General features: G+C 49.5%; 11 protein-coding genes across 11 annotated transcripts; 6 read left to right on the top strand and 5 right to left on the bottom strand.

Moving 5' to 3' along the window:
* Nucleotides 1–136: 136 nt before the first annotated feature.
* Nucleotides 137–1,370, top strand: N7446_005722 (GATA transcription factor LreB; the record flags this gene model as incomplete). Its single annotated transcript, XM_058514470.1, has 2 exons — nucleotides 137–1,253; nucleotides 1,327–1,370. The coding sequence occupies 2 exons, from the start codon at nucleotides 137–139 to the stop codon at nucleotides 1,368–1,370; spliced, it is 1,161 nt and encodes a 386-aa protein (XP_058371648.1).
* Nucleotides 1,371–1,943: 573 nt separating this feature from the next.
* Nucleotides 1,944–3,024, bottom strand: N7446_005723 (uncharacterized protein; the record flags this gene model as incomplete). Its single annotated transcript, XM_058514471.1, has 3 exons — nucleotides 1,944–2,373; nucleotides 2,437–2,736; nucleotides 2,786–3,024. 3 exons carry the CDS (start codon nucleotides 3,022–3,024, stop codon nucleotides 1,944–1,946), a joined length of 969 nt encoding a protein of 322 aa, XP_058371649.1.
* Nucleotides 3,025–3,714: 690 nt separating this feature from the next.
* N7446_005724 (uncharacterized protein) lies at nucleotides 3,715–4,867 on the top strand (the record flags this gene model as incomplete). Its single annotated transcript, XM_058514472.1, has 2 exons — nucleotides 3,715–4,174; nucleotides 4,272–4,867. The coding sequence occupies 2 exons, from the start codon at nucleotides 3,715–3,717 to the stop codon at nucleotides 4,865–4,867; spliced, it is 1,056 nt and encodes a 351-aa protein (XP_058371650.1).
* Nucleotides 4,868–5,332: 465 nt separating this feature from the next.
* N7446_005725 (Pfs domain protein) lies at nucleotides 5,333–6,034 on the top strand (the record flags this gene model as incomplete). The annotated part of the gene is made up of 1 exon (XM_058514473.1): nucleotides 5,333–6,034. The coding sequence occupies one exon, from the start codon at nucleotides 5,333–5,335 to the stop codon at nucleotides 6,032–6,034; it is 702 nt and encodes a 233-aa protein (XP_058371651.1).
* A 4,330-nt stretch (nucleotides 6,035–10,364) lies between these two features.
* On the top strand, nucleotides 10,365–11,288 carry N7446_005726 (SDR family oxidoreductase; the record flags this gene model as incomplete). Its single annotated transcript, XM_058514474.1, has 2 exons — nucleotides 10,365–10,842; nucleotides 10,903–11,288. The coding sequence occupies 2 exons, from the start codon at nucleotides 10,365–10,367 to the stop codon at nucleotides 11,286–11,288; spliced, it is 864 nt and encodes a 287-aa protein (XP_058371652.1).
* A 428-nt stretch (nucleotides 11,289–11,716) lies between these two features.
* Nucleotides 11,717–12,801, bottom strand: N7446_005727 (uncharacterized protein; the record flags this gene model as incomplete). Its single annotated transcript, XM_058514475.1, has 4 exons — nucleotides 11,717–12,241; nucleotides 12,287–12,471; nucleotides 12,542–12,646; nucleotides 12,702–12,801. Coding segments are annotated over 4 exons (915 nt in total), but the record flags the coding sequence as incomplete, so codon positions are not given.
* A 590-nt stretch (nucleotides 12,802–13,391) lies between these two features.
* N7446_005728 (FAD-dependent oxidoreductase) lies at nucleotides 13,392–14,926 on the top strand (the record flags this gene model as incomplete). Its single annotated transcript, XM_058514476.1, has 3 exons — nucleotides 13,392–13,775; nucleotides 13,996–14,381; nucleotides 14,458–14,926. The coding sequence occupies exons 1-3, from the start codon at nucleotides 13,404–13,406 to the stop codon at nucleotides 14,924–14,926; spliced, it is 1,227 nt and encodes a 408-aa protein (XP_058371654.1). The 5' UTR covers nucleotides 13,392–13,403.
* Nucleotides 14,927–14,997: 71 nt separating this feature from the next.
* On the bottom strand, nucleotides 14,998–17,163 carry N7446_005729 (metallophosphoesterase family protein). The gene is made up of 3 exons (XM_058514477.1): nucleotides 16,990–17,163; nucleotides 15,559–16,937; nucleotides 14,998–15,507 (listed from the first exon to the last, which is right to left on the bottom strand). The coding sequence occupies exons 1-3, from the start codon at nucleotides 17,002–17,004 to the stop codon at nucleotides 15,243–15,245; spliced, it is 1,659 nt and encodes a 552-aa protein (XP_058371655.1). The 5' UTR covers nucleotides 17,005–17,163; the 3' UTR covers nucleotides 14,998–15,242.
* Nucleotides 17,164–17,339: 176 nt separating this feature from the next.
* On the bottom strand, nucleotides 17,340–18,399 carry N7446_005730 (putative Phosphoserine phosphatase; the record flags this gene model as incomplete). The annotated part of the gene is made up of 6 exons (XM_058514478.1): nucleotides 17,340–17,491; nucleotides 17,555–17,703; nucleotides 17,761–18,063; nucleotides 18,126–18,202; nucleotides 18,252–18,265; nucleotides 18,312–18,399. The coding sequence occupies 6 exons, from the start codon at nucleotides 18,397–18,399 to the stop codon at nucleotides 17,340–17,342; spliced, it is 783 nt and encodes a 260-aa protein (XP_058371656.1).
* A 192-nt stretch (nucleotides 18,400–18,591) lies between these two features.
* N7446_005731 (tRNA (adenine-N(1)-)-methyltransferase) lies at nucleotides 18,592–20,067 on the top strand (the record flags this gene model as incomplete). Its single annotated transcript, XM_058514479.1, has 4 exons — nucleotides 18,592–18,694; nucleotides 18,744–18,890; nucleotides 18,950–19,020; nucleotides 19,084–20,067. 4 exons carry the CDS (start codon nucleotides 18,592–18,594, stop codon nucleotides 20,065–20,067), a joined length of 1,305 nt encoding a protein of 434 aa, XP_058371657.1.
* Nucleotides 20,068–20,195: 128 nt separating this feature from the next.
* Nucleotides 20,196–21,509, bottom strand: N7446_005732 (uncharacterized protein; the record flags this gene model as incomplete). Its single annotated transcript, XM_058514480.1, has 4 exons — nucleotides 20,196–20,991; nucleotides 21,109–21,178; nucleotides 21,243–21,297; nucleotides 21,384–21,509. 4 exons carry the CDS (start codon nucleotides 21,507–21,509, stop codon nucleotides 20,196–20,198), a joined length of 1,047 nt encoding a protein of 348 aa, XP_058371658.1.
* Nucleotides 21,510–23,252: the final 1,743 nt, after the last annotated feature.

The raw sequence follows: 23,252 nt of genomic DNA on the forward strand, positions 1-23,252 counted from the left end.
CTATAACCTCCATCGGAAACCTCCCTTACGGAATGCAACTCGTTTCTCTTTATGATTATTACTAAATACGCATATCACGAAGTACGACCAACAACGTTGTATTTGCCCCGTTTATGTTCCTTGTACCACCGTCGATATGGCTCTAAGTCGCCCGCAAGCATATGAGAGCGTGCCTGCTTCTGCACAGGTCTACTCCGACCCCAGCGAGGGAGCCCCGGTTTACGCCATGGATCAGCAGCGTATTCCCGGCTCCTATATTGGACAATATGGAGTGCAAGGTGTCCAGTATGGAGGCAATCAAGCACGAGATGAACCGGGTTGGACAGAGCGAGTGCTCGACGAAATGAAGGACATGCTTCTTCTCCTTGACCGACAGGGTCGAATCTCCTATGCCAGTCCGTCCTGCAAGAGCATCACCGGTCGTGCCTTGACACAACTTGAGGGAATCCCACTGACACAGTTCATCCACGAGGACGACCGAGCAATCTTCCAGAAAGACATGGATGATGGCGTCGCTACGAACCAGTCATTCCGCACCCATTTACGATTCCAAAAGACCAACAACACATACTGTCTCATGGAAGCATATGGCCACCCGCACATTGCGAAACAGAATGAGCGCCAGAGCGGAAGAATATCACCCACTACGGAGCGCTGCACCGGCTTTTTCTTAATGTGCCGACCCTATCCCAACAAAGTTTCCCAGCTCCTCGACTCATTTCTGGAGCACAAGATCGAGAATGCACGTCTGCTGCAACAAATTGCCCAATTGAAGAAAGAAGAAGACGATGATGCGAACGTGACTCGACCCTCCCAACCAAAGCTCGGTCTAGCTTCGATATCCGAATCCCACAGTCAAATAGCGGCACCTGAAGGCGGATCCAGCGACCAAGAATCCACAGACACTGTCGCACAGACATCAGACGACTCCGACGCAAACCCATCAGTCGATTACTACGGAAACAGCAAGAGCGAGGGATACTCGCACATCGACGGCATCGAAGTAATGACAGGTCTTTACTACGGCGAAGGCGAGAGATCCGAGGGTCTGAGCACAGGAGCCAGTCGTGGCCGTCTGGTCCACTGCGATATCGACATCACCACTGCAGCGGACCAGGAGCGCAACGCGCAGGAAGGCGACCGCCGCAAGCGACTCAAGAGCCAGCATGTCTGTAGTGACTGTGGAACGGCAGACTCGCCGGAATGGAGGAAAGGGCCGAATGGGCCTAAGACCTTATGCAATGCCTGTGGCTGTAAGTTCCACCGCTTGTTGACTCGCTTTACCTATCCACTCTTGCCACACAGGCTAATCTTGTTATCTTTTAGTGCGTTGGTCTAAGAAGGAAAAGAAACGTCAGGAGTCGGCTTGATTCTTTTGCTCCGTATTATTTACTAGCGCTCACATATGGGGTTTGGGGTTTCCAGCTTGTGGTTTTTGATGTTCAAGCCCCGTGAATAATGCATGGGTGATGATGTTATGTCCTATGATTCTGACCTCTCTTTGGTTCAATGTATATAGTTGGTCTTTTTTTGGGCTAAGATCTACTTTGCAGACACCGTTTCTATTAACAGTCTACATGAACACGCGAAAGTATTTCTCTCTTTGATAACTGAAACGACTTGAGTTATGGAAACATGGAAAATTAAATGGTTTTCGACAGTGCATATGGTCGGTATGAATTAAAAGTCCAACGCCAAAGATGAGCGTAGTATGTACTTCGTACTTAGTACTGTAGCAGGGGGATTTTGTGTAATAACAAGCGTATCGGCCCGAATCCATAAAGTATGGAATGGGCCCATCAAAAAAAAAGAAAGAAAAAAGGATTGGAAAGGAACACCAAGTCCATTTGAACACCATTCTGCCCCAAACATAATGAACGTGATATATGAGCAGCGAAAACGTGGTATCACAAAAACGACAACAATTCAACCCGCACACCCAATCAAGTCTTAGCAGCCTTCTTTGGCGGAGGCGGGAAATACATTGGCGAACCCGTCTGAATCTCCGGGCTCACTGCCTGCGACTGCGGCTGCGACGGGTATTGGTCGTGTGAATGGGAGTTGTTCCGCAGAGGGAGATCTGAGGAAGTGCTGCCATTACCAAGGCGGTTGAAAGCCAAATGGCGCGGAGCAAATGGCGAGACACTTCCGCCGACGGCCATTGGCGGGATGCCAGGGGTGCGAGGGACCATGCCTGGGCCTCGGGGCATCGAGCCCGGTGTCATGGGGATCATACTTGGGGACTTCATGATCTCCTCTTCGAACTCCTTCTCGATCCGGCGCTCTTCCCTGCGTTCCAGGATCTCCTCGCGTTCCTCGGGGGTGATGAAGCAGGAATGGATGTTGAAGCCGAGGATCACGCAATAGTAGACACTGTGGGTGTGTTAGCTGGCTATGTCTTATGGAAGATAAAGCGGAAAAGGAGGATCGACGAACATGATGATGACCGTAACAGCAAATAGCGCTTTGGCTTGCATGCAGTATGGGATATTGGATTTACGAGCGGCGACACTGCAACTCTTCGCAATGTACCACGGTGCTCCTGGTTGGGGGTGACTTGGATCCGACATGTCAGAGCCTCCTTGGAACCGGGCCGATACGATATAGAGAACGATCAGGGACGTATGGATCCCAGCAGCGACAGGAGGGTAGAGTAGATTCATCCAGTGAACAGGCAGTTTAGTGATCAGGAAGAATGTGCTCAGCACCCCGAGAACAAGGTTGTAGTTGGTGATGCTGCTTTCTGTTAGCTAGCTTTTGGATACGAGTATGATGAAGAACATACAATCCAGACCAGACCATTGGGGCCTTATACGGCCTATAGTTTGATGCTGCGTAGAGCGCCTCATTTGGAGCGCTGTTGAACCCATTGTCTGCACCGTCTTGCCATAATAATGTCCGGTATAGATTGTGTGAAGCAATACCGGTCAAAGTCAGCATGACGATAGTGATCGGGAACTCGGCCAGCATCAAGTAAAGAGTGATCTTATGGTGTTTGTGCTTTTTGGGGAAGAAGAACTGCATGGTGGCGGCGGATGCGGTGCGCTGATGAAGCTGACACTGACAACCGTTCAGCTGAAGCGCCGGGGGGTTAAAGAAGTCTACAATGCAACTCTACCAGACCGGCTGGCATAGGCGCAAGAGAGCAGATGCTTGAACTTGGGAGTTTCAAAAGGTCTGAAAAGCACAAGTCTGGGCAATCCGGACGACGAGCGTTAGATATGAGCTCGAGGCCGAGTGGCAGGCTCCATGGCAATGCAGAGAGGGGCACGAATCAGCATGGGACATGTAGAGCAGCTAATGTGTGTTTGAGAGTCGCATCTGACCAATGCTTGACGGCGGCAAAGCGCCGCAGGTCGTAACCCAGGGCCATCACACCAATGAAATGGCGGGGATCGAGGGTTGGCTGCCGGTCACACACTAGGTGTGATGGGATGGCAGATCTGCACCATAGTCATCACAGAACTCGCTCTCTCGCCCTGCTCTTGGCGCTTTGGCTGGGAACTTGCAGCTCTTAGCGCCTGGCGAAACGCTGCGGTGATGGCCGCTGTGACTTGGTTTGCAGTGTACATATACTCTCTATCTGGGCCCATGAACATGCTGACTAAGTATTTTGGTAAGCTCTGGAGACCTCGGTACAACCCGCCCCCAGCCTCATTTCTTCGATCAGTCAACTCCAAAACTCCGCGCGCAAAGAAGCGTTTGTAACTGCCAATGGCGGATCTCAACGCCCTCGGGAATCCCCCGATTCATTATCGATCTCTCGCATTGTTTTTTGGCTACCTCTCAATCGCAACCGGTCTTATCCTCAGCATAATCCGCGTCATCAACGTCCGATATCATGCCCGCCAGAAGCAAAATGACTGGAATGGACCCCAGCGGCGCAAGCAATTTTATCTCTTTGCTATTTTGGCAGCTCTGAGCCTCGGCTTTACGTGGTTCTATATGATCAGTCTGTTTGTTTGGTCATACAAAAATTGGGCCTCTAGTCCCGATGGACTATTGTATTCGAGCATAGATATGCATACTGTCACCCGGATGGGTCTTTGGCTTAAAAACACCTATGTTTTCCAGGAAGCTTGGGAGACAGTTTCTGAGAATCCGATGCGGTTTTGGTGGAGTGGACAGATCTTTGGATGGACGATTGGGTGGAGTATTTTCCTTGGCATCACCGGTAGGTTTGGTTTCGTTAGCATCCCTCTAACAGCATTAGAAGTGATGGTCCGGGGGATATCAATTCATGTTCGTGCCTTACTAACTCTTGCTCACAGGTCGGAGATATCGCATTCCCCATGTTTGGGTGTACATGCTCGTTGCCCAAGCTGTCGGTGTATCTGTTGCCGCGAATCTTTTCTTTGCCGCCATCACTGTCTCGCAACGACCCAACGAGAAACATGATATCTTCGCATGGTCTCCGTCGCTAGTATATGAGCTCGTCCCAGTCGTACTCTCACTCCTCGACACGGTAGCTGTGCCGATCTTCGCGTACGAGAAGAAATTCATGCTCGTTCTCCTCGCACCCCACGCTCTAGTTTTTATTCCTTGCGTGCTGCGCCCGAGAAGTTCCGCCTCGAAGGGCGCTGCCACCAAGGCACAGGGAGAACAAACGACAAAGCGATATGCTTTATTTATCTATTGGATTGCGGCGGCTTCCGTTGTTCTGCAAGCCTATTTCACTGTTTTGATGTTGCTGGATATAGGTCCAGATGTATCGTACGGCGAGGTGGCTCAGCGGCTACTGGATACGGTATATGTTCATCCTGCTTGCAGTAGCGTGAGCTGGGACGTCATTTGGTGCACAGTGAGTGCTTTTGCTTGGGCTGTTGTGCATGGTTTTGAGGCGAGAGCAATGCTTGGTGGACGGTGAAATGAATGTACAGGAGGCTTGTGGGATATTCCCGGACCTAGAGATATTGCTATCAAAGGATACTGCTCGATTTAATTCAATAAGGAAGGGAGTGTAAGAAAGTAAGCGTAATAACCTAAGTTAGGTTATATATAGCGGAAGTCTATACGTATATAAAAAATAGTATACTACAGGACGGCAAGCGGGGACCACAACCCGCCCAAAGGTGGTGAGAGCATGGAAGGCACGGATGATGCCCCTGAGGTCAGCCTAACTTCTCCGCGCCTCCCCTCCTGACTTAACTCCGTATCTATTCCCTGGAATTGGTCTTTAGAACATCTTTTAAGTTTTCCACGTTACATCCTTAATCAACGACCTAGCTTATCCAGGTCAAGAGCCTAATCAATCTACGCTCCATTATCGCTGCCAAAAAACCCCCATCCCATAACGATTACAGTCGGGTGGATCTGTGCCCTACCGCTGGAGATGGCAGCCGCGCAAGTGCTCCTTGATGAAATTCATCAAGACTTGCCCGTGCAGCCGAATGACCATAATGCCTATATTCTTGGAAGCATTGGGAAACACAATGTTGTGATTGCATGCTTGCCTTACGGCCAATATGGCATTGCATCTGCCACCACAGTTGCCATGCAGTTATTATCCAGCTTCCGCTCTATTCGATTGGGTCTGATGGTCGGGATTGGGGGAGGTGTACCAAACGAAGATGTGGATATCCGCCTGGGTGATGTTGTGTTCAGCAAGCCAACGAATACACATGGGGGAGTGGTGCAGTTCGATTATGGTAAAGCGCTGAGTGGCGGCGAGTTCCAGCGAACAGGCATGCTCAGCCATCCACCTCAGATCCTCTTGACTGCGCTTGCCAAACTGCAAGCAAATCATATTACGGGCCAGAGACCATTCATGAAATTTCTTGCCGAGATCGAACGCAAAGTACCCCAACAATCTTCTAATTTGGCCCGCCCCAGTCAGGAGGATGTTTTATATCTTGCCGGTTACACTTATGTCGATACCAGTTCTAAGACCTGTAATGGCTGCGATACGACCAAAACTGTTCCCCGACCTTCGCGGGATCCAAATCAACCTATGGTCCACTACGGCCTGATCGTATCCGCGAATCAAGTGGTGAAAGACAGTCAACTACGGGATCAGCTAGGTCATGAACTATGATCATATTTAGACCTATCGAGGGTGACAATTCCTTTCCAACCCAATCCACCCGTTGTGATTGATCAGAGTGAGCTGGGTGGAATTTATCTGGGCACGATCAGAGGCGAAGAGATAATCCCGAGGCTAATCCAAGACCCTGCCTTTTGGAGGAGAGAGATCAATGATCTGATAAAGCAACTAGTCTCAATGCACCCCCATTGGTGGGTAGAGCGACCCACGCAGACAGCGAAGACTATGAATGATTTCTTCGCTCGCAACAGGCTCACCTTCAGAGAGAACGCTTGTTTCAGGGCGAGTGACCATCCAGACTACTCTGAACATGATCGTCAGTACCTTAATACACTATTCCATCATAACCTAGGATGGATAAATGGGTTCACCCCGGAGGAAGGTCTTCCCGAGATTAATTTGGGTATACTCAACCTGTGGTCTATACTTGAGTTTCTAGATAGTAATTGACGATGAATGTGTGCTGGAGAAGATCATTATAAAGATACTTTTACAGAAAAAATTGTGAAGTATCTTCATCGCTCTGAGCTACTTGCCTTTCGTCCTCAAGGTAATCGAAGGAATTGACCATATAGTTCTGAATCCAATGTCCCATACTTATCGATTCATTCTCGAAGAGAATTACGACGTACTTTGATGAATTTGACCTCCACTATGAGGAGCAGTCAAGCACTCTGGCTACATACCTTAGACAGCAGAATGGTCCATACCAAGCACCACCTGTATAAGAGACAATCTGTTACAACAGGTAGTCGAATGATCACCCGCTCTTATTGCATACCGATCAAACATATTATAGAACAGAACCATTGTAGAGCATCAAGCATCTAAGACCTCGCAATCATATAAAATATCTAATCCATTCACGAGACATACTAGGCTGCCACATAGCTCCCTAGACTTGTGAAGGGCTAAAGTCGAGCTTATACGACCGCGAAGATCCGATCTAGTCCTCCTCCTAGGCCGGGAAGCACTTGGCGCATTGAGTCCACGCGTTGTTCAAGCATGTATTTTGACAGCCTAGAGCGCCCGGCCCTTGCGAGGAACAAGGGATTCCGCACACTGAGGCAAGGGCGTCATGACATTCATTCATGTTGTCGCCGGGGCAGCCGACCGCAGCTGGAGGGCCTTGACGTTCGACAAGGATATCATTGCCCACGTCCACCGGCCTAGCAAAGGCACTCGCGGTCAAGAGGCCAAGGATAGTAGTCTGTGTACTAGCTTAGTAGGTGCGCAACAATATATAATTGTACTTCAGGGCGGAATACCTTGATAATGAGAGTCATCGTGGAGAACTTCAATTGCTGAGTTGAGTCGGAAGATTGGAGTATATTTGAAAATCAACCTAGTCTTTGAAAGTGAGTAATTTCCTTCAAATCAGCAGGATACAGGCAAATATATAAGTTAGTAAAATAGATTGGGATACCTACATCACCGTATCTTCCTCGTGAGGTCATCGTTAATTTCGATGAGACTTGTTATCTAGTGTCGGATGCCGCTAAGACCCTCCAACAGTGAGGCGCGAGTCTAAGGATTCTAAGGATCCAGCTTTTGGCCCGCCAGGAACGGCCCCCAACGACACTTTGAATGCAAAGTTTCTATGATATCAAAATGAATTTACTTCTTTGGGTTATTTTGTGCCCCAAGAAAAGCTTTGAGGTTGTACGGCCCCCGAAGGATAGTGAGGGGCGAGAAAGCGGTACAGGTTTAATATGCATTGTGATGATCAATATCCTTACAACAGGCAGTATTTACTCTCCACTGGGCTATTTGACAACTCAATTACTCCAAAAGGTAAGATGCTGCGCGCGAGTTCACCCAAAGCAAGCTTATGACAACGAATTGAGGGGCCATTTGAACCAGTTCCTTCGCAAAAGCCCTTGTGTAGAGTATATATTATCAGATCTAGAAACTACCAGCTCAGATATTGTTCTACCACTCTTCAGTTCTTTGGAATGAATCGAGTCATGCCTAATTAAGAGAGACAGCCAGCCTATATTCTACATAAAAGCCTTTTCCTCATAGTCCTTATTATGAGACCCATTACGAGCTTGAAGGCTGGCGACGATCCATCGGTGCTTCGAACGGTAAAAAGTGCGAGTTATATGAGGTCAAGAGAGTAAGTTGCAGCCGCCCCAAGGAATTACCGCCCAACCAGGGAGCCAGAATAACGGCCCCCAAACGACGATCAAAAAGGATTTGTTAATCCACCAACTTTCCTAGAACTGAATCCGCTATACTTCGTTACACTGGCCCCCATTTTTCCTCTGGTCGTGCATGGACTCAGATGTTCGAAGACCAGAGGGCCCACTGTACACTAATCGCAGGAACAAGCTCCACTGCAGGACTGACTGATCCACTTTCTCCAGTGGCGCATACATTCCGGTTGTAAATACCTCGCAAATTAGTCCTAATCGAGTAAGGCAGATGCCGTCTTGCAAGGCAGTGTAGATAGAAGCACTCGAGTGGACGATTAGGGTGCCGTGATGAGGGGTTGAAAACCTTGGCGAGGAAAGCGGCACACATTATTGCCATGCGTCGAATATCATCGCTTTTTGCGAAAGGAGATTCATCACGCCCGGGCCAAGACTCAGCTTACGCCCGGTCAGGCGAAGCGAACTACGCAAAGTACACCGACGCTTCAGTTTCTATCTTTATCTGCCTCGTGGAGCTAGCCGGGGCTGAGTGCAGCCCTACCTGAAGCTACTAGTGATCTGATCCATTGATCGGATGTTTTGGATGCCTGGTAATTCTAGCTCTTACGGCGAGGCGGAAAAAAGAAATCCGGTCGGATTGTGGGGTAGGAAAAAAATGTTAATAAATGGACAGACCAGCGAGTATGTACAGAGAGTCTGGCAGACTAGGGAGTCGGGTCGCTTACGCACTAACCTTTACTTCTTATTCTAATTCTTCCTTTGATCTATATAGAAATAGTTAAGCGCTTTAAACGCGAGGTTATACGCTCCGTTCGTAAGATATATACGGTATAAAAAAGGTATAGGTCCCGAGAAATACTAAAAGATATCTATATTTTAGGACTCGCGAAAGAGGTCTTTAGCGGTCTACGTGATATTATCCCTAATTAAGTCCGTTATTCTACCGATTATTATTCGATCCTAATAGGTTTACTAAATACAACACACGTAGATATACTAACGGCTTCTAACTCCCGTTATAGGTAATAAACTACGAGGCAATAACCTCCGTATAGGACTACACGGATATAATAATAAGCTAGTACGTAGACTTCTCCAAAACCCAATTTGGGTCCGACTTCTATAACCCAACCTAACCTAAGACCTAATGCTGGGTACCTATTGGGACCCTATAAAAACCCAATTTTGTATAAAAGAGAGGTCTTAGCATATATAACCATACTAAGTCATCCAAATAAAATGCTGTTTTTTACATGTGTATAGACTTCCGCTACGTATAACCTAACTAGGGCGATTTAGGTCACCTTTTTACACTCACTTTCTTACACTCACTTTCTTACACTCACTTTCTTACACTCACTTTCTTACACTCACACTTGTCACACACAGGAAGCAGATCCAGGGTGCTCTCAAGGACCGCTCGGTCTGAATGGGACCGGCAGTGCACAGAGACAGCAGTTGCGCGGTCCACCGAGGCATAAGAGGCATCTTCTGTATCTATGACAAGCCCGACACATGCGGCTATGCGAATGGCATTCGCAGCGTAGTGCTCAAAGTCCTGCTTTGTAGTTGTTGCCTCAACTGCGGCGGACAAAAACCCAACGCAGAAGCCCTGGGCTACTATGGCCGAAGATGTGGTAGACAGCAATTCTACCATGTGCGATACCACCGTCAATGGCGCTAACTGGACGTTACTTGTCAAAGTCGTTGGGTTGGCTTCATTGCCAGCTAACCCGGCTAGGGTTTCCTGCCGTGAGAAGACGTCATTCTGGCACAAAGGGAGACTGGCGATAAACGCTGGCAACTGGGCCAGGCAACGGCGCAAGAATGCCAATCGGGGAATATTCTGGAGATCGGACTGTAGCCGACACAGACGCTCGGTGGTCCATTGCAATTGGGTCAGTTAGGATCCAAAAAGGACGATGCGAAGGTTGGGAGGCATGGTGAGGCAATCATCACACTGATAGCCAACACTAGCCAGTGGCATTTGGTTTCAACCAATGCCCGTAGCAGGCCAGAGTAAATGTGCAAACCTCGAGTAGAACAAAGACGCCATCCGGGGTTACCAAAAGTCCGCGGCGTTAGGGCAACGTTAATTCCGGCGCGTGATGCTTAAAGCTCACTCGTCGATGCTCCCTCTCTCTCTCCTTACCATCAACTTCATCATGGCCACTACCAAACTCACCTGGCTCATTACGGGCTGCTCTTCTGGCTTCGGCCTTTCCTTGACCCGCACCACCCAGGCTGGCGGACACAAGGTCATTGCGACCTCGCGCAACCCATCGCGCACTCCCGATCTCGTCGCCGAGATAGAATCCAAGGGAGGCAAATGGGTCCAACTCGATGTGGACAGTCGTGACTGCGGCAACGTGATCACTGAGCTCGAGGCCAGTGGCGACCACATCGACGTCCTGGTCAACAACGCCGGCTATTCTATCTACGCTCCCATCGAGACCTTCGAAGAGGAGGAGGTGCGAGCCCAGATGGAGACTATGTATTTTGGTCCCTTGCGCCTCATCCGGGCCGTTCTTCCCCACATGCGCAAGCGGAAGTCCGGCGTGATCGTCAACATGAGCAGCGGTGCTTCGCTTGACGGCATTCCCACCATGGGTGTTTACGCAGGCGCAAAGGCTGGAATGGATGGTATGTATCAAAACTCACGAGCTTCTAGCCAATGGAAATAGCTAACTGTGAATCCGATAGCCCTTACCAAGATCCTCACCAAGGAAGTTGCCCCATTTAACATCCGTACCCTGACTGTTATTCTCGGAACCTTCAACACCAACATGCCCAACTCGGTGGTTCTGGGCAGGACTCCCCTACCAGAGGACTATAAGGGAACCTTCACGGAGCAGGTCCAGGGTCTTCTGGTCAGTGGAAAGATCAAGCCCAACGGCGACAAGGACAAAGCGATGCAGGCTGTGTACCAGGTTGTTGCTGGCGAGGGAGTTGGTGAAGGCCGTCAAACCGAGAAGCTTCTCCCTCTGGGAAGTGACATGAGCCCTCGTCTCAAAGGAGTCCAGGACTATCTCGGCAATGCTTTGGAAGTGTTCGGCTCTGTGACCAACAACGTGGATGTCGACAAATGAAGCAGCTCCTTCCAGTCTTACAATGGTCATTTGAAAACAGTTTTGAATTCGGGGTGAATACCTAGGTAGTGACAGGCGTTACAATGGTCAGAGGGTAAAGATTACCGGTAGTCAAGTGACCACCCGGGGAATTCTTCCCTCACGCAAGTACTCTTAGTTCTCTTTCCCGTCCGTGCCTTCCAGGGCCCAGGGAGAATAATTTCAACAGCCATTGCTCTTACATCATTTCTATTCCAGTAAATGCCTCCCAGTGCTAAAAAATCACCTCGAGAGATCGGACGTCAAGGAACTGGTTAAAGGTCGTCGTAGTGGAAGAGATCCACCTGTCCCCTCCGTCCGGGAGCGGGCCGGTCGGCTAACTCCACATGCCAGACACCTGAAGATAGCCTTGACCAGTTCGCCCAAATTAACAATAATTTCTACCTATATCACACTAATTCTGCTTCGATAATGCCCTGCACTGCCAATGCTGACTTCCAGATCTTGACCATTTTGGACCCTTCCGGTCGCAGCAATTCCTCCCACTGCATCTCAGTCCAATCCGTGCCAGCCACCATAACCATCATGGTCAAATCGTACGCAGTGGTATGTGGATGCGCGAACTCCCGGGGTGCAATATGATCGTGGACTAACAGCGTACCATATCCCGTTGTCATGGTGTCTCTCTGCATAGCGAGGATCTTGCGAGCCGGTTCGTCAGACCAGTCATGGAGCACACCGTGCATGTAGTAAACCCGAGATCCCTTGATCGGCTGCGGATTGAAGAAGTCGTAGCTCATTTTGTTCACCGGGTCCGGACATTTGGACAGCTTGATGACCTCGGGTCGGTCCTGCAGATAGAGTCGGCTGGCGTTTTCAGTGTGCGCCTGACGGAAGCGTTCCATGTCATGTCCAATGTTGCCGCCGATGTCGACGACAAGAGGCGTATCCTCGTGCGAGGTCTCCAAAATCCGCTCGTGCGGGAAGATATTCAATTAGCCGGCCTGGTTGGCCATGACCCCCCCCATGACGTGGTTGAAGGATTCGCCCTCGCGAGGGTGGGCTTCGTAGTAGTTGAAACATGTCGCCTTTCCAGTTCTTGGTGTACTAAAACACGCCACCCGCCGAGTCAAGGGGAAGTCTATACCCGGTTTTGGCCAAATATTCCGGCATCTTGAAGAAGCATGGCAGTGTAGCGTCATACCTGGTGGAATACTTAAGAGTCACGCTGACTTGGTTGCTTGCTGTCACTCACAAGTGGTTAATTAACTCACCAAACACCGGCTGGAGGAGGGACTTGGTGAACGGGGTAGGCTCGAAAACGCCAATGGGTGGCTCTTTGAGCATATAGTTTGAGGCTAGATGTCGCAAGAGACGTTCTTTTTCGAATTGGCTTTTAGTCAAATACACCAGATTTATATTAGGGCCTTTTACCTAGAAGAGCGGTCTCGCACGGTACAAGCTTGGAAAGCTCCTCTGCAGTTGCTGCATGATCTCCTGCTTGATGCCAATTCTCAAAGAGCTCGATTTTGTATCTGCAGTTATCAGGGCGAGAATATAGGCTTATTCATAGCACATGACAACATCATTCGCAGGTGTTCTGCGTGCGCCTCGTTTTTCCAGCCCTTACAATGCATGAATGTGCTTTACCCGAGTAATCTTAACTATGTTTAGACAAAGTTTTCATAGAGACGCCATAGCGTAGTACTGCAAGTATGCATGGATTTTACTTTGGCCCCGACTTGAATACTTTCCACGAGCGAAGGTGATCATGAGCAATGCTTAATGGACGGACTGATATCGCTTACTCTGCAAGGTAATTATGATCAGAATATAACTTAGAGGATCATCGAGGCAGTAGGTGTTATGGACATCCCAACACCAATCAGTTGTGGGGCCGCATCATACACGTGACTGAATTGAACGTGATCACCGAGTCATAAGCCCGTGCTGACATCTACTCTCAGATAAGCCTGAGCGCCCTCATAAAGCGGCAGCCCAGCATATACCCTTGTTGATTCCCATCACAAAGAGAGAGATCTCGAACTACTGTACAGGACTAAACTCTAGCGTTGACTTGTCGGGATGTGCGATAATATCTGTAACTTGATGTAAAGAGGAAGTTGTAGAGAAGTCATGTGGTCGGGAGGGAGTAATGCATCACTGCTTCAAATGTTCCATACTGTCTTCCTTCAACTCGAATTAACCCACAACTCACTCAAATCCAACCTTGTAGCGTCTTATCTGATGAAATCCTTCCGCCCCAGTTCGATTATCCCCCGGCTACGCGTCACATCTCCGCTCGTCTCTCGGACTAACCAACTACGGTCGATTTCAAGCACCAGCAGCCAAATGAGTTCTCAAAAAGAGGATTCAATACCCCACGAGCTCCGCACAGCTGCAGAACCCCGGCAGAACAGACTCCATCCAGTGCGGCTATCGCATGTCGAGCAGGTCAACCCCTCCGTGCGCCTACTGCAATTGGCTCTGCCTACCCAGGAGAATAATGTATGATACTCATTCTTTTATTCTTGATTCTTTAGAGTACTCTATAGATCTATCAACCGCCACATCACTAACCATACACCGACCCCGGCTGCAATCCGGTTGGATGTCCCCCACGCCGTTAGAGCATATGCTCCGCGGCAACCATTCCCCTTCCCCATCAACCTTCAAATACCTACAGTACGCACTCTCTTTTAAAGGCATATTACTAACAAGAATACAGAATAACACCCAACAATCATTCAGCTTCCTCCCAGGCCAATGGCTAGATGTTCACATCCCATCCGTCGCCCAAGCGGGTGGATTCACTATCACTTCCACCCCAGCAGATGCACAAGTACTACCACCACCCGAGGCATCCACAGCCTCGCCAACTGAGGAACCCCTAGCCTCATCTATCGACCTCCAAGGCAGACCCCCCTATGTGGAATTAGCCGTGCAAGAGTCGCCGGGGAACCCGGCCGCTGCATGGCTATGGAGACCAAAAGAAGATATCCTAGGCAAAGAGTTGAGCATCCGAGTAGGCGGGAGCTTTACCTGGCCACCTACTGGGGTGGACAGTAAAGACGTGAAGAATGCGATCTTTATCGCTGGTGGTGTTGGTATCAAGTAAGTGACTGTCTTTCTTACAGTCTACCAAATCTATATCCCATTCCATTCCAATGAAAAACTAACAAAACCCCAGCCCACTAATCTCAATCATCTCCCACCTGAACAATAACGACCCGAACACAACCTGTCCCCCAAAAATCCACATCCTATACTCAACACGGCTACCAAAAGGCAACGAAAATCTCTCGCTGGAAGAAAAGCTCGAGCAGATTCTCTTCCTACCTCGTTTACGCCAGATCATGCAGTCCCAGAAACAGTCCCGGCGAACCGAAATATTCTTAGACCTCTTCCTCACTAATCTACCTCCAGGTTCGAACCAGTTAGGCATTGATAGGGCTGGTCTTTCAACGATTCATGCGGGACGAATCAGTGAGTCTTATTTGCGTGATGTGGTTGTGAATGCGAGTGAGAGGATGGATTTGAAGGATACAGTCTGCTATGTCTGTGGGCCACCTGGTATGACTGATTCAGTGGTTGAGGTATTGGGCAGGGTGCTTGGGGAGGGTGGGGAGCAGCGGATTTTCTTTGAGAAGTGGTGGTAAGACCGGGGCCAAGATAAAATAAATCGCTCGCTGGAGACAATTCGACCACCTCGCATGCAAAAGCTAATCTACGAGAATCGAATCAAGATATGATGAGAGTAGGAGAAATGCTTGAATATTCAGTAAATGAAGACACCCCCAAGACGCCGACCTGTTGCAGGCAAGGCGCAGAACGATATATATACAGTGAGATAAAGAAAAGCCGCTGCAACCAACGGAAACGATAGTATGTGAGAGTAGCAAAGTACAGTGACACTTGCATCTCAATGGAGTATGGAGAAAAGAAAGAAAAATGGCGAGTAGAAGTTAGACTTCGTTAGGATGCTTCATTGGGGCCGTTGACCGTGCCGCCATCCACGATCATCATCTCGTCGATCTTGGCTTCTGTCTGGCCCCATTCAAGACGCTTGTATGTGGAGACTCGGCCTGGGCCCATGTCGAAGTCGAAGAATCTTACTCGGCGGACGAAGTCATCGTAGCCTCCGTAGCCGCCCATACCGACGCCGCCGCCGTAGCACATCCAAAGTGAGGGCTTTTCGTTGGCATCTTGCTCGAGCATGCAATAGTCGTTGACGTGGTCACTAGAGGTAGGTTAGCTTTGTGTGGAATGGAGGATGGGAAAGGTATCTTACTGTCCACAACTGACAAACAAGACGCCCTCTTCTTCGAGAGCATCCTTGAAGCCAGAGTTGAACCCTGGTGCGGTAGGGGCTTCCATCCAAGCGCCATTGAAGTATTTTCCTGAGGTGCGATACTCAGGAAGCGGGATGTGAATAAATGCCACGTTCATGTGGATATGCGAGTATTCGAGATGTTTTCTTCTGAGGCTCTGTGCAGTGTTTTTAAACCACCGCGTTTGACTTGGCTTGATCCAGTCATAGCCACGGAATTGACGTTCATCGGGGGAGTAGGAATGTGTGTCGAGGAAATAGAAGGTCAGGGCAGAATGGGTGCTCTTGCCCCGGTCGAGGATTTCGACGATGTAATTTCCGACCCCGTCAATGTCTTCGGGGCCAGCGGCTGAAAGGGAATAGGGAAGGTCTTCATATATGGTCATGAGTTGTGCCCGGTTCAGGTCACCCTCGTCATCATGGTTTCCAAAGATGGCTGCGTAGGGGATTTTGCGGTCGACCAAAAGCTTCACAGATTTGAAAAGGGCGCTTTGTGCATCGGGGGCGGTTTCGCCGTTAACCTGGTCACCGGAGAAGACGACCATGTCAGGCTTCTCTTCATCGAGAAGTCGTTCGACAAATTCCAAGGTTCGAGGATCGGCTTCGCACTTCTGGCCAGGCACCAGTTCCGCTGGAACAGGGTCACGGCATAGGCCAAGACCCGTGCTCATATGGAGATCTGCCAGCTGCATCACCTTAAACTTACCATTTTCATTGATTCTGGGAATTGGTTTCTTGGGTTTAGTTGGGTGGCCTCTCCGAATGCTAAGACGAGTCTCCAGCTGCTCCGTCCAACTATCCAGAAGAATGGGAGTATCTTTGACTTCCCAGTTTGGTCGAGGGTCGACAGCATCCGCACCGTAGAGAACATCGACATATGTCACAGCATTTTCAGAGTCACTGGCATGACGGGAGGACGAACGCCTAAGCCAGAGGCCGCCCGGTCGGGGCTCCCAAGCCCCGATCTCTGCTTGTTTCGCAACAGATTCGGATGGCGGCGTAAGACGACTGATCTTCAAGTCGACGACCACCTTGTCATCAGGTCCCAGTTCCTCCTCCTTCTTCCGCTTGAATTGGATGTAGGCGCTCGAGGTCCAGCCAGTGCGCAGGTAGAGGTCCTTGTCGACGCGATACCAATGATCTGGATCCAATTTGCAACTAGAAAAAGGATTGATAGAGGAACATGTGGTGACAGTAACGTCGGTGATCACGTAGCCGGAATAATGCGACGGGAGATGGCCGTGAATAGAGGAAGGAAGGACACGAAATCGATTATCGAGAACGACTATCACGAGTAGTATGAATGTGGCGACTAGACCGAGCTGTACGCTCGCTCGGACCTGTCAAGATGTCAGCCAAATGTTTCACGCAAGTCAATGTGTCGTGTCATACTAGTCGGCGAGCCATGATGAAATGGAGATCACCCTGGCAAGGACTTGGACAAGGGCGTGGCGCAGTGTCGCATGATGCCCATGGACCGAAAGAGGGAGTATGCAGAGAAGAACCGAGTCAACTCCAGAGAAATATATATAGGGAGGGAATGTTTGAAAGACGAAGGTGGCCACGCTTGGACCCTGGAAGGCGGTCACTGACTTTTCGACTCCTGTCGGGGTCCAGCCTCTCCAAGGCTAGTCTACCCAGGTAGTTTATGCTTATTTTTCATAATTTCCAGGTTTATTCTCATTACTATCTAAAATACCAGAAATATCATCATTCATATCCTCTATCCTCTATATCTATATCTATTTGGAGTCGGTAGGCTGGTAACGGCCCTCAGCAACATCGCGTGCCGTCACCTCACCACTCAAAATGGCTTGAGTGGTCTTGAGAATAGTGGACCAATCCTCAAAGGTTGTGTATTTCATGTTTCTGCGCTGGCAGTAGGTGACCAAGTCTGCAAGAACGTTCTAAGGTTAGCACTGGGGCGAAATTCAAGGAAGGCGGAGTAAATGAATACCTTTGCCCTGTTTGGCGAAGAGAAGATCAGTCTCCGCGGCAGCAGACAGATCTGAAACACCGTCTCCAGCATAGAGAAGAACGGGGCGCTCGCAATCAGGCAATGCGGCGTAAGGCCTGATCTCCAGAGACTTGTCATGGCCAAAGTGGCTGGGAAAGGGTTGTTAGCAAGACTGGATCGATGCAAGTTCTTCGGTAGCAGTTTACCTGTCATCGTGGTACTCGATACCCCAGCCACCCTCGCTGTTGATGTCCTTGCCATCGCGGCTCACGGGCTCGTTGGAGATAATGGTCAGGTGCTCCGCCGGCTTGTGGCCGAGGAACTTCTCCAGCAGCGCACTGATAATGGGGCGCATTCCAGAGGACAGAATGACAATGGGGACATTATTTTCCTGGGCCCATTCGTAGAACGCCTTGAAGCCAGGGTCCAGCTTCATGTTCTTGAGCAGGATCTGGATACACTGGTCGTAAGGGGTCTTGATAGATCCCAACATTTCGCGGAAGGCATCACTGCAAGTATAGAAGACTGATTAGATTGTGATATTGGTTGAAATGGTCGAGTATATACCCACCGGAAGCTCAGGGTCTCGTTCAGAACCTGTTCGTTCAAGACAAGGCGCTGTTCCCGGCCGAAGCCAAGGTTGTCGATCTGGATGGTGTCAGTGACGAGCTAGATGAGGACGGCACATGCGATATACCATGAAGTCATTGCCTGTTCTGGTCAGCCTTGAAGTAGCGCTTTGCGGGGAAGCACCTACTGTCGTCGACGGTAATTGTGCCATCAAAGTCGGTGAAGAATATGAGCTTGGGGTTAGTCTCCATGTAGGGGAGCGAGTGGGACCCCATTGTGACGGCAATGAATATAGAGTGCAAGTGAAGAATGAAGGTATAAAGAGAGAGAAAGAGAAAAGAAAGAATTGACCCCTCGATGCCTCAGAACTGGGGGTGGGTCGGTGAGTGGGTTAGTCTCGATGGAGCAAGATTTTCCCTCTTTGGTGATTTTTAGCTCCCGACTGCATTTTGTTGTTTTGTCGCATCATGTTTCGTCTGCGCCAGGCTCTGCAGAGAGTCCTAGGGGTAACCTCGTCAACGGGTGCTCTACGTCCTCGGGCTATTGACACCGATTTCTCCGTTTTCAGAGGTAATTGCGTCCCTCTCGCGTCCCGACATCAGACTAACAATGCGCCCAGAGGGAGACCGAGTTGTGCTACACGGCAAGCAGCCCTCATTATCAAAGCCATTGAAGAAGGGCGACAAGCTACAGAGTCATCGGGGATCTGTGGACCATAACAGCATCCTCAACAAACGCGTATGGGATACAGTACAGTCCAGCAAAGGTCAGTAACTCGCATGTTCTCTGCTGCAGGCCACCACTGACTTGGAATGATATACACAGGTGCATCAATTCGAGTCAGCCTCCCCACACTGGAAGAATACGTCACCCTGACTCCTCGCCTGGTCACGCCGGTATGCGCATCACTCTCACAGCAACGCACGGAAAGATACCTTGGACTCACGCTATCCCAGTAGATCTACCCCCAAGATGCCAATTTGATCACTTCACTTCTCGACATCCACCCCAATACCCCTGTCGCCGGTGAGGATCAACCTTCATTGGAAATTCTCGAGTCCGGAACAGGCCATGGGTCTTTGACATTGCACCTGGCGCGTGCCATTCACGCAGCCAACAGCACAGCCCCGCCTCACCCACCCCGATCGCAGATTAAGTACCTAGAAGGTCGAATCAACAGGCCAGGAGAAACGGAAGCGGAACAAATCAAAGATAAAGCAGCCGAGACAGCCGCGGATCCAGTGCAGGAAGAATGGGATGCGTGGCGGGCACAGCGCAATGCTGTGATTCACACGGTGGACGTCTCGCCAAAATTCTCTGCGTTGGCTGAGAAGAATGTGCGAGGCTTCCGCCGTGGAATTTACGCAGGGAATACCGATTTCTACGTGGGTCCTGTCGAGAAGTGGATTGCTCAGCAGATGCAGCAGCGGAAGAAGACCGGCCTAGCTGCATTGGCTGGGAGGGACACTGTTGAGCCCTTCTTGTCCCACGTTATTTTGGACATGCCTTCTTCGAACCTCAGGATCCCGCACGTTACACCGGCCTTGAAACGCAATGGGTACCTGGTGGTCTTCATGCCCAGCATCACGCAGATCGGCGAGTGTTTGCAACTGATCAAGGATCAGCGATTGCCTCTCGTCCAAGAGCGGGTGATTGAGCTTGGTAATGGAATCAGCGGTGGTCGCCTATGGGATGTGCGCTTCGCGACTAAGAAGTCCGGCGCCGACCCATCGTCTTGGGCTGCTTCTTCCGATGTGGAGGGTACTGCCCCTGCTGCTGAGACTGAAGAAGCCAGTGTCAGCGACGCTACTTCTGAGGAAACTACAGAAGAATCTCCGAAAGGAGGAGAATCTGTTCTGGTTTGCCGGCCCAAGGTCGGTGTTCGCATCCAGGGCGGCGGCTTCGTGGGAGTCTGGCGGCGTATCGAGGATTCCACTCGCTGACCTGCCACTCCGTGTATATTGAGCACATAACCATCCCTGTAACATATAGCTTCTGTACACTATTGCATATCTGATAGAACACTAACATAATAACATTGAGAGCCCGAAAGGATATCAAACATCACAATTCACAGCTTCGCCTTATCGGCCACAACAGCATCCTCACTCTGAACACCGGACCCCTCATCCTGAGCAGAGACGCCATCCGCCTTGGCCAAAATCCAATCCCTAACATCAGCAACAAACTTCGTCGTAGTCTCAGGCAATTCAGAATGCAACCGATGATAAGCTCCGTCATAAGTAACAAAAGTAACATCCTTCCCGCGCTTCTTCATCTCCCCAGCAAATGCCTTGCTAGCAGGGTAACTAGTAACACGATCCTCATTGCCATGACCAAACCAGAAAGGCAACGAACTCTCAACCCATTTCCCAGACGATGCCTCCGTCTCAAACATCGCCTCCAGCCACAATCCCCGATCCAACATACCAGCCAGTCCCTCAAACGTGCCGGTATCATGACACAACTGATCAGCAATGATATCCTCAATAACAGACTCAACCCGAGTCAGCAGTTTCGGGTCAAGCGGGGAATACCGCTGCTTATGCGGGAAAATCTTGGCAACAAGACGCCCGGCAGCGACAGTGAACTTTGACGGGCGGGAGGACGGGTCAATGGCGATTAGTGGGGAGTAGAGCATGACTCCACTTAGCTTGGGCCGGTTGGAGTCTTCGTTATAGGGAGACTCTGGGTGGAGGATGTAGTTGAGGGTTTGTCCGCCGCCCATGCTGTGGCCCATTAGGAAGATGGGGGTAGTAGACTCTGATGGGAGGGAGAGTAAGAAGGAGTGCATGTCTGAGAGGACTTTGTGTGTTGGGCCTGTGTTGCCCTTGTCGCTGGATTTCTTGACCTCGCGGCCCCAGCCTCTGTGGTGGTGTTAGTCTCTTTTTTGGGGGAAGCTTTGATATTGAGATGGCTTTGGTGTGGTCTTGAGGGAAGGATTGGTGTTCATAGCTCCGGGGAGTTATCTCCAGTGCACATACCTCTGATCAAAAGACCTGACCTCAATTCCTGCTTCCGCCAGGTTTGGGAACATGTCGTAGTAGGCATTGCCTAGCAAGTGTTATTGACACGTAAACCAGCGTTGCTATGCTGGCTCATCGGCGTCGAGACTTACAGTGATCACTGAAGCCATGAATAAAGGCCAAGATGGCACGTGGAGATCCGCTGGTCTAATTTTCTGTCAGCATTTGCAAGAAACATGGCGGGAGAGCGAGGTCGTATAGGTCAAGGCAAGCTCGATCGAAGTTCAACTCACCTCCCATGTTTTGGTATACAGCTCAAGGCCGTCTGGTAGTGTGTGTGTTCCCTCTGTCATCTCGTGAATTGTTGGGAAATTGAAGTCTTGAGGTGTAGTCAAGTCGATCTCACCCAGTGTTAGCATGTGATCTGCAATGCACGGACACTGCATATCCCGAGGGTATCGACTCATCCGTACTTATGGCTGATATCTTACATGCGCATGCATTTTAATTGTACCCTTTCAAATTACTTGTGTTTGAATCATATGTAGACTTGCTACAAGTTGCTACATTTACCCAACTGGTGGATATATATATTGCGTTCCATGGGTCTATTTGCTACGATGAAACTATGGGAACCCACTCCACAGACTCTTCTAGCAGCTCCTTGATACTGGATATTTTTGAAATGTCCCATCCCTATCTAACACCACCAGTATGAGGTTCCACAAAAAAGCCTAATAGAGTAGAGTGATTCATAATATACATCTATCTTACACAATTCTATACCAACCATCGATCAAGAAGTATACAAATACAACTTACACCCCTCATAACACCCAATATAAAGAGCACTCCCAACCACAGCAGCCACAAAAGTCAGCCCAGACCCCCGAAACAGCCCAGAAATCCCCTCCTTACGCACCACATCCCCAGCAACAGCAAAAGCCCCAGTTCGAGGCTGTAAGCTGACCTTCGTCCCATCAAGACCAAGCCAAGGTACCCCTGTCTGTCCACCATGGTTTCCAACAGCAAGCCTCATTCTCGTCTTAACCACGTCGAGTGGAACAAAGAACCAAGATGCACAACCGCCCGCAATACCCGCACTCAAAATAGTTGCTTGTAATTGCTGGGCTGTATTATCCTTCTCCTTTTTATGTCTCCATCGCTCAAGTAATGTCTCTTTTATCATCTCATAGAGACAGAATGTCAGACATATACTGGGTAGCTGACTTGCCACCAGAGCCGTATATCCAGCCCATAGTTTCGATGGCTGCTTCTGGAACTGTTTCAGTATCTCAACTGTTGGAGATGTAGGTAACCCTCTAGCTCCAGTCTCAGAAACAGGTGGTGATGGAGGTCTCTGGATAACCTGGGCATTCTGTTTCAATACCTCGGCCGGATTAAGAATCGCACAGGCAATAAGTTCAGCTAGTGCACTACTAGCAACGTGGAAGATAGATCGAGGTACACCGAGCATGTATCCAGCGGATTGAGCATTCTCGAATGTTTTCTTTGAGGCTTCGTATGTTGTGAAGAATGCTGCTGAGGAGAGTGTGCCTGCTAGAAGAGTTGGTCCGAAGCCTTGATAGAGGCCATGGAAAATGGTGCGATTGAGGGTTCCGTTGCCGTGTTTGTAGATTGTTTTGTAGATTGGAGATTGCATTCGTGTTATTATTGTGTCCATTGGGTGGATTATTAATTCGCTTGTTAGGGCGGCGATTGTTGCGGCCTTGCTTTGGTCAGGAGGCTTTTGTTTGGCTGGGGGTTGGCTGGCTTACTTGGGTTATTTCTGTGTTGTTGCTTAGAGACATCTTGTATGATAGCTTAAGGTATGCATTCGTCGTAAAGGGGTCTTTTCTCTTCTGAAGTGTTGCCCATGAATGAAGCGATAAGAGGTAGTGTAGTCGGGCTCCGCGGAGCCCGAGCCCTTAGATACTCTTTATCTCCGAGGTCAGTTCAAGAGTGTTATTCGTTTCATATTTTAAGACTGGGTTGTAGTTTGTATGTTACTATGCCGTAGCTGCTGTCTATAACTGAATGGCCGACCTATTTTAGACTAAGTATTCCGCGGTAGTCGACTATTGTTGACTACGTTTCTAAATCCCTATATACTTAAAACCATATATCCATATTCTATTCTACCTTTAGATGTAGTGGGCGAA

The sequence above is a fragment of the Penicillium canescens genome (assembly GCF_028828765.1).
Source record: "Penicillium canescens strain IBT 15451 chromosome Unknown utg000004l_segment0_segment0, whole genome shotgun sequence".
NCBI classification, from domain to species: Eukaryota; Fungi; Ascomycota; class Eurotiomycetes; order Eurotiales; family Aspergillaceae; genus Penicillium; species Penicillium canescens.

Excerpts from the sequence above, each read along its gene's own strand:
- N7446_005729 (XM_058514477.1), bottom strand. Across the intron at positions 15,508-15,558 it reads TTGTTTGTCAGTTGTGGACA|TGACCACGTCAACGACTATT; the intron begins GTAAGATACCTT and ends ACCTACCTCTAG.